This window comes from Charadrius vociferus, unplaced genomic scaffold, assembly GCF_000708025.1.
Source record: "Charadrius vociferus isolate BGI_N301 unplaced genomic scaffold, ASM70802v2 scaffold324, whole genome shotgun sequence".
In the NCBI taxonomy this organism is placed as follows: domain Eukaryota; kingdom Metazoa; phylum Chordata; class Aves; order Charadriiformes; family Charadriidae; genus Charadrius; species Charadrius vociferus.
Window position 1 is genome coordinate 860511 of NW_009648041.1, and position 9464 is coordinate 869974.

The 9464-nt window shown below is 39.1% G+C and overlaps 1 protein-coding gene across 1 annotated transcript in view; it reads right to left on the reverse strand.

Annotated features, from left to right (window-relative positions):
• Window positions 1–2137: 2137 nt before the first annotated feature.
• The window catches only part of GXYLT2 (glucoside xylosyltransferase 2), a 13089-nt gene continuing 5762 nt past the window's right edge, over window positions 2138–9464 (reverse strand). The window contains exons 3-6 of the mRNA XM_009883569.1: window positions 7727–7978; window positions 6582–6705; window positions 3159–3331; window positions 2138–2413 (exon numbers count right to left, since the gene is read on the reverse strand). Of these exons, the coding sequence (XP_009881871.1) occupies window positions 2231–2413; window positions 3159–3331; window positions 6582–6705; window positions 7727–7978 (732 nt within the window). The 3' untranslated portion in view covers window positions 2138–2230. The remainder of the gene's footprint in view (window positions 2414–3158; window positions 3332–6581; window positions 6706–7726; window positions 7979–9464) is intronic.

The following is a 9464-nucleotide window of genomic DNA, read 5'->3' on the forward strand; positions in this document are numbered from 1 at the left end:
TGTGGCAAAGCTGCAAGATAAGGGATCGGAGTCAGAAACACACCCAAGTTGTTGATTAGAATTTGCAGCACACAGAGGTGCAAACAACAGACGTTTCTGTCATGCCTGTGAGCACAGACCAGCAGTGACATTGCTAGGACCAAGAGCGTATGTCCCTTATTCCGAGCCTCTAGCTTAACACCTCCTCTACTCGGATGACTCTGTAGTGATGCCGTTTGCCATGCTGTGTCGTTCACACAGCTCGTTTACGGATGTGTCACAGACATTTTCACACTATAGTGTTTGGAAAAAGTTCGTCGGCACTTCATCCTGTGTACAGCCTGCTTATCTGGCAGCCTGAGGTGCCAGCAAGGCCTGTATCTTGCCTCCTCTCATCAGCTGCCACACAAGGAGAGAGGAATGTGCAAGCTGAAAGTACTTTCTCTTGGAGACTGTTTTCTTATGAAACTGTGCATCAGTTCTGACTGGATGGGGTAGAAACCCCCAAAACTGCAATTCTTCAGAAATCCTACTTTTTAACATAGGAAACATCCTTTCCCTCATACACACACCCCAAATATTTATCTCTAATAAATGTATGTTATGTGTACAAGATACACAATCTGTATCAGTTTTCTTTTCATTAGAGAAAAGCTTCATGCACCTCACCCTCCTCACCCCTCTCCTGCTTTGCCTATTAGATATAAAAGGGAGTAATTCCAAGTAATGGCTAATCATTTTTTTTTGCAGAACAGACTTGAAAAGTAAGATCATTTCCTCTGCTGCTTTCTTTAAGCGCTCGCCTACACACACCCCTCAGGGCTTACACTTAGAAAATGCCCTCTGGGAGTCTGCTCTTGTATCACTGCTCTTTAAGAGTGTCCTCACTTTCAGTTCCCCAGTGACTTGTCCCAAGCACCTTTCAGCTACTGCGAGTTTTAATAAGCTCTTGTCTGTGCATATCCTACGATGAACATCATACTTTCGAAATCTAAACTAAAATGGAGTATTTTAAATAAACATCAAAGCCATCTTGTATCCACTTTCACTTTGAGGCTGTTCATTATGATCCTGCATAAAACTCTCTTCTTCCAGGAGCAGAAGTGCCAGGCAGAAATACATTTCCATGCCCCACGTTTCTGGTGACGCAGAAAAGGGGGGGGGTGGGGGGTAGGTCAGAGGCAGCATTCTCCCGTCTCCCAACACAGGGATGGACAAAAATGGTTCTCGGTGGCATACCATTGTTACTGTGCAGTAAATAGCAATTAAAAAGGATTAATTAAAGAGAAAAACAGATCAATTGTACCTGTCTTTTTTTTTTTTACTCCTCATTCACAATATTCTTGAACTGGGTCTAATGTAATTAGTATTACCAAGTTAGGGAACACATTCTTAAAACTGTAAGAGACTGGAGGGGAGGACCATGACTGCACTGCACACAAAAAAGGATTCCCTTTCTGTTCTCCATTAGCTGTGCAGGTGCCACAGCTTCCTCTGCATCCCCCTCCCATTTCTTGCGTGCTGTTTTCCTATTTATGCTGTAATTATTTTCCTTATAATTCCTTCATGAGAATCCCCCCCAAAACTACTGAAGAGTAGAGGAGAAAAATGACAGTCACTAGACCAAAAGTGCTGTAAAATACAAAGTAAATAGGCACTTCTATTCCCCTAATCTCTTTAAGAGAAATCTTAGGTCTTACATGTGAAGAATAGCAGGTAATATACCTTCAGACAGAAGTGCAATTTTAAGCAAATACTTTCCCTTTACTATAGTAAATTTTAACTCACCCTATCACAAGAGTGATCACTTCTGTAATTCAGCATTCTCATAGCAGTCAAGAATATTTGCCCTATCATTTCAAGAGTTATATTCCCTATATGTCACATAGCTCAAACCATAACTTTGCCAAGCCTAAGATCAGTACAAGCTTATGCACAACTTCAAAAAGTTACAGTGAATACAGCTGTACTTAAACAAATAACCAAACTAAACTCGTCAAATCGTGAGAATCATCAACTTTCCCTGTTGCAACCAAGACTAAACGTAGGAAGAGAACAAGAGGCCTAAGAAAGGACAGTTTAGGTAGACTTCTAGGATTTCCTCTGTTTTTGTAATTTCAGGGGTTATTAAGAAATTGGATAAGGAAAATATTTTAATTCTGAGTTTCAATAAAGGAGTTCATACTCCTCATTTATATGCTTCATGAGATGGGGTGCAAGAATTAAAAACTGCATAAAAATATAGCTACATTTAGTATCTGTGGTTGGCCCCCAAGTAGACAATGACACGATTTTCATACACCTTCTTCATAGTTTTCTCAATTTGCTTCAAAAATACTTGTGGAATTCTCCCACATAAAGTGTGCACTGTATCCAGAAACTTAGACTGCAGAGGGTAGTACAAAGACTGGAAGAGATTGTCTTCAAATGGAAACTAAAAAAAAGAAAAAAAGAATTATTAGTTTTCATTAGTTACAAAATGGCATTTTAGAAGTTTCTGTAAGATAAAACCTTATATAGGCAGGCAATGGCTTGTCCCTCACCTTCCCAGAGTGTCCTCAAAGCCTATAAACTTCAACCACTGGTCTGCTTGGGAATACTTGCTTTCAGAAAAGTTTGTCTGGGCGTAATACCTGAAATAGCCAACTTCCCAGAAACTGTATTTCTAGAGTCTGCATTTAAAGGAGATTTACTAACATAGGGACACTGTAACAAAACAGGTATTTTAGAGAGTGGAGCTGTACGCATACAACATTCAAAATGGAAATGTGGATCTGTGTCTGTATGGAAGCTTCTGCCTTCCATGTGCCCTGCGGCTCTAGGAGCTCAGGGAGGACAAGCTTTCATTGGGTATTTATGGACCACAGCTGCAGTACCAGCAGGAAGAACTCCGTCCAAACGCATTTTTCCACCTCCGGTATTATAGAAAAGCAATTTATCAGCCTTTTTGATTAGGATTTTACTATAATATGAAGGAGGATCATTTAAATCATCTCAAAGACATGCATGCCGTAAGACAAGAGAGGCCAAAGCAACCTTGTTATTTTGTCTCTGATGGGTATACAGAAAGCACAACTATGCTCAGCCTGATCTGCTGGAATAGCAATCTGAGTGACCCGGGTAAAGCAGTAATCTGCATTGAAATGAAAGGACTGCCTCTATCGAGACAGAAGACTTACATCACGTATCACTTCATAGAGTGCCTTGAATGTGGGCTGTTTGTCATCATGGTAGACACCTCTATTTCCATGCAGAATAGAGACACCTTCTTCTTCTGCACCTTTACAGTTGCTTCCATACATACAGTGATCAGGCCGGTAGTTCCACTGACATGGAAATACATAGAGACACTCTGCCATCGTCAGTCAGGGTAGACGGGGGAGGAAGGAGGGTAGGGAGAGAAAAGACACGTCAAACGAGTTACAACAAATTAAGGCATGTTTCTGTGAAAAAGCTGGGACTGATGATCAGAAAAAAAATCAGTTACTTCTTTTGCAAATATCCCAAGCAGCAGCTAGACACAGAAGCTTCCTTTCCTCGGGGCATGACTATGCATATCTCAGCACTGTTAGACCTGAACTAACAGAAAGAGAGGGCAACACGAAAACTGGGTGCAAACATAAACCAAGAGAGCGTTTTACAAAGCTAAAACTGACAGAATCAAACCAAGAGAGTATGCACCAGCTGGCACTATCCAGGGTCCTCTGCCTAGTAAGAAGTTTCCGGAGTCACAGAAATGATTAGGGAAGCACACATGGCAGTGAGAGCTATGCAAAACCCTGAATCCTTCTGGAGACAGCATGGGAAAGCTTGCAAAGTATATCCAATGTTGGCTGCTGAAGCTTTCATTGAGGCTATGACAATTTGTTACATTGAGATACAGCAGAGCGTAAGAGATAGTGTATTTTATGCACAGTCCTTCTAAAAGTTATCATCCATAAATTTCACAGGTCCACGTTATTTCAAGATGATCCTAATTTCTCAAAGGGGTTTATAACCTCGTTTCTCCTACTGCTTCTTTTTTTTAAAAAAAAACCCAAACTTTCTCTATGCATATACAGTATTTGCAATATGCTTATAATAAATCACACCAGTCCCTGTGACCTTTTTGCTTCAGAAATGGAGTACAATGAATCATTACGCTATGCCAGCAGGTCATGTCAGAAGCACCGAAGATTGAATTCTTCACTTGGCCTTTCTTAGCTTCTCAGGAAGTCTGCAGCTGGTCCTATGTGGTTCTTGAAGAAGCTGGAGAAAAAGTTTCTGAAACCTTTCTTCCCTCAAGCGCTCTCTAGCAGGAGACTACTCAAGAAAGTGTAGACTGTAAGTGGTTTCCATTCAGTCTGACCTATCACACATTTGGAATTGCTCCCCAGTGTTGCTGAAAGGACAGGAAGAGCTGTAACACCTGATCCAAACCCTGTTAGAGTTGACAGGGATCCTTTTGGTAACCCTGAAGAGATGTTTGCAAGTAGAGCTCATCAGCAGGCCACTATGGGGAGAGGATGTTGTCAGATGCTTATTATAGCTTTCGTACATGTCACTTGAGTATTCTTGATCTTCTCCTCACCATGATGCTTTTGCGCATTTTTTGCTGGCACAGCTGGACTCAAACTCTAGCTGCTCTGCGAGCCTTCAGATCCATTAATCATCAGAACGGCCTTCGAAAAGGGGGAAAAGGGTGCATCTCTTCAGCCCCTGGTAAGACGGTTCTGTGTATTTTTAAGTCAACGCACTGCATCTATAAAAAGCCACCTGCAGCAGTCTTGACTGATTCCTTCTCAGGCCAGTCTCAACAATTCTGCAGTTTAAAACCTTGGGAAAGTCTAGTTTTCTGTTTTAATTGTATCCAGTTCCTTTGTTTTCTTTTCTTGTGCAGTCTGATGTTACGTAATTCGTAAAAAATTATTTACCAGTTGCAAGGAAAAGAGAGACTATGGTGCAGAAAAGAGTCTCAACATGTGGATTTGATAGAGAATGCTCTCACCACAAAATTAAAATATTTTTGCAATCTTTTTTTTTTTCCTCCACACTTAAGTTAGCAGCTTGAGTTTGACTTCACAACTAATCTGGCTTCATCTTTTGCTTCCTCCAGTAGACCCTATTACCATAACATTCATTTCTTTTTGGAAATTATTTATGATTTCATAATGAAGATTTCTTCCACTTTATTTTTTCTCTAGGATTGAGGGTAATGCATGGTGTACCAGGGACACTGATGTTTGACATCTGTCTGCAGTACACAGATGTTAGCTTATTGCTTTGCTTTTGCTCTCTCCTTTTATTTGCCTGGATTTGGGTATATCCAATTACCTACCCTATGACTCCTTTGAGAAAAAGAAAAGGGAACAAAATAAATAAAGATAAATCCAAACTTATGCTGTTCTTAAGATCACTTGAGGGAATACAAGGTCACATAGGAAACAAGAAAAAGCAAATGAGGATGGATACTCAGCATGTTGTGAAGCATGAAATAAGGTTCTCAGCTGCTTTGGCAAGCACATGCTATGCTACAATTTTGAAATCCTTGCATTTCTCACATGTTACTGTTCTTGGAAGTGCCTGAAGTAATTTCTGTGTAATCAGTGCAAAATACTTACAAGGAGCTGAATTTCCAGAAACTATCTCAGCACTTGTGGAAAAAGTCACCCTTTTAAAATAAAGATGCCTAAATTTGCCAGTTCTTGGAAATACCCACTCATGAGAATATGACCCCAAGAGGAACCAAAGGACAAACCAAATACGTTACAAGTCGTTTATGGAGGCATTGCGCAACAGTGACAGGCAGGTATCAGATATGACATTTTGCTGGACTGACAAGTACATACATATGGGTCACGCTGGTCCACACTAAGACAGGTGGGTTATGCCATCTGTTCTCCGAGAACAAGGTTTTGAGAGGCCTGAAGTCCTCCACACCTCTTTGAAGTCCCAGAGCAAGCAGATTACAGAAGAGAAGAACATAAACAAACCTAAGCAGCAGAATATAGACAACACCATCCTGGTGCCTGCTGAGGCCAGATCATGCAGCTGAGAGGCTGGAAGCATCTTTGACAAAAAGTAACTTTTCGTGAAGGAGTGAAAGCAGGGAGGGCAACAGTCTCAGAGAAGCTATTTCAATGGCTGTGTCCATTTTTTGTTTGTTTTAGCTTTGTTACTTGTTTGCATAAATATCAGACTGCAGCTGAGTTTCAGAAAAATAGAGCATAGCTTTGAAGAAAGTTTGGCAATTTCACATTCAGATAAACATCTGAAATGAAAATATTTTTCAGCTAGGCCCTGCTCCAGTGATGCTCTTAGGCACACATACAACTTGAACGTCATTCCCGCATTTAATCATTAATGTTATAATTCCTCTTTTTCTCAGAATCTCCAGAAAAGAGATTTATATATTCAATGGAACCAAATCCGAGCCCCACTACCTGCACCACTTTCAGAAGTATTTTCATAGGTGGTAAATCCTAGGCGCACTTACACATTAACTTCATGCCAGAGAACATTATGCATATCATAAATAACAAGTAGCACTTTAAAAAATTTTTTTTCAAGTTCAAGAATTTTTCTTAACACAGATAACCATGATTCCAAGAATCATTACTTACCTGGGTTAAAGTAAAAAATTATATTTAGTAAATCCTGATCTCCCCATGTAATGTAATTTTTGTATTTTTGGTATAATGGATATAACATTTCCTCCCAAGTCAAACCACTCGGTATCATGCTGTTCTGCAGGGCAGAAAAACAGAAGCAATGGGTTAATACCGTGAACAGTGAAGTGATACATGGCTCAGAGTGTGGCACCCACATATTTGTAAGTCTGCTAAGCCATGTCAGATACCTAGATGAAAAATGAAGAACTGCCAGGAAACGTTAGACCTGGATAAGGTTGGAACAGCAGAGCTGACTGTGCTTTTGTGTATCTAAACAGGAAAGCAAGGTCTCCCGGGTCTAGCCATGATGTCAGCTCCTGCTATTCAAAATCTTCCTATTCTGAGCAATAGGAGGGAGAAAAAGTGGGAAAATGCAAAAATGAAGGGACAAGGTGAAAACCGAGGTATAAAGGTGAGGAAAAATGCAGACTAAAAATTATCTTCCTTGGGAATAATGATATTAAAAGCAAGGGCTTTTTTTACCCAAGCTGTTCCTGTAGTGGTATAGGAAACCCCTGGCTTTGACTGAGGACCAAGACTGCCTGGGGTAAAGTTTTTGAAGAGGTTAGAGAATATGTGCTTAGCAAAACAAATAGAGATTTTACAAGTCAGGCCTTTCACAAAAGAGGGGAGATGTCAGAGAAAATGTTCCCATCTCATTTATATCAAAATTCATGGAGTCACTTGATCTGCAGCAGGATACAAAATTCTATTTACAGCAGATGCAAACCATTACCAATTCCTCTGGATATTTACATCAAGCTTCCCAACTTTAAAAACAATACAGCACCTGCACTGAACATCCTTGAGTTCATTCTTTCATGTATATTTCAAGGGAAAATGAAATGTTTAAGAAGCCATTTTTACTAACGCTAACAGACTGCTTCATCTGTAAGTTCTCCGTGCTCCAACCTCTTGAGGAAGTTTCATTTGTTTCAATAATAATTTTCACTATAATTGCTTTTAGTATCCAAATAGATATTCTATATTTTTCAGATTCCTTATATTACAAACTTTATATAATTTTATACTAAGTTTTACAAGATGTGAAAAATACATAAATCATTAGTTTCTGCAACAGCTGTATTTCTTCTCACCTTGAACTGAGTGTTGCGTATCCGTGTTAAATTCATTAGCATCACTCCAGAATTGACTCCAGTTGTCCCATAATAAGGGTGACGCGCAAATCGACTATACCAGCCAATCTTTGGTATTTCGTGTTCTGGGGCCATAGCAGCGAGCTGTGTTGAGTTGAACTCTTTCAGGATGTGCCAGATGTCGTCGATGGGCCTCAGGAAGAGAACATCAGTGTCCACATAAAGGAGAGAGTCCACATCCTTTAAAATGACCTTTTAGGTTTGCAGAGCGAGGAGAGGAAGAGATGAAAAAGAAACCAAATAGACAACAAAAAGGAAGATTATGGGCAAAGGGTACTTTTATTTTAAACTGATAATTTGAAAGAGGTTATTGATTTATCAGCTAAATGTAACTATACACAGGAACAGCAGTTATCAGGTTATTGGCTTGCTGGGTCTTTTGTTTGTTTGTTTTTTACAATTACACAGCAAAACAGCTACCAGACCACAGAAGTTGGATTCTAACCTTCATATGAAATCTACTAAGTAGTAATATAAAAAATCCACATAGCAATCCACTAAGCTCACAGAAAAAAAATAAATCGGCAAGGGCTATTTAGTATCAGTTCTGAAATTAAATGCAAAGAATGTATATTTACATAGCTTTGATAGTTCTTTTAAAGACCTGTAAGTGGTATTGTTGGACAAAAAAAATAAATAACCATTCGCAGAAAACATGTAATTTTTGCATACTGTATAGCAAGGATTCTGAAAGGATTACTATTGAAAATGATACGCTATATAGTACCTTACAGATCTGCTACTCTGTGTGTGTATGAAAGACGCTTTCTCAATCTGTCACAAAAGCTAATTTGGATCCTGATCCTGCAGTTGGATTGGCTAGCACATACCTTGATGAAATATATAGCTTCCTCCATAGACAGAAAGGGTAAGCTAGTATAACAGAAAACTTTTCATCTCCATTTGGTATCATGTTACTTTATGCCTTTCTAATGACTGTTTTTCCTATTACCACCTTGTGCTCCTAGGAGGCTTACACTCAGTATTAATACATACAAATGTTTCACATTAATTAAGAAAACCTTATTGATCACAAATATGTACATGCATCCTCCTGAAGAACAAAATTTGCTTGGTAAATAGGAGTGTCATATTAAAACTTATCAGGTCAGATTCTGATCTCTGTTATTGGACTCTGTATCAGGAATAACCACAGTAAAATTAGACTAGTCAGAAGGGTGTAAACTGTAAATTAGATCCAGGATCTTTAATCTATTCTTGTTGACAATGTTCCCCCTTGTGGCTATCCAAATCCTTACATGCTCATTCATTAATTTTAGTAGGGCAAATTATATAGTGCTTCAACAGTCCAAGAAAATTCCCTTGATGTTTGCGCCAGCTATTTGTAAGGTTGTTTGTTAGGTAATAAATTAGCATTAGCTAAAGTTGACCACCAGTTCCAACTGCATTTTTGTTGCTTTTCTTCATTATTTGCTAAAACTATCCAAAAATTCCTGAAGGACTGAAATTTTCTTACTTTGGTCTCGGCCAAAAGCCCTGTTTCTCTCTCATTCTTTAAAAAGCAAATCGAAAAGGCTGTTGATTTTCACCACGTTGTGGAACAGAACCATCACTCTCATCCAATTGCAATGATACTAATGACAAACTCTCCTATTTATGTAGATAACCTAATAAATTCTACTAAAGAAATTGAATTTTACATAAATCGAAATGTATT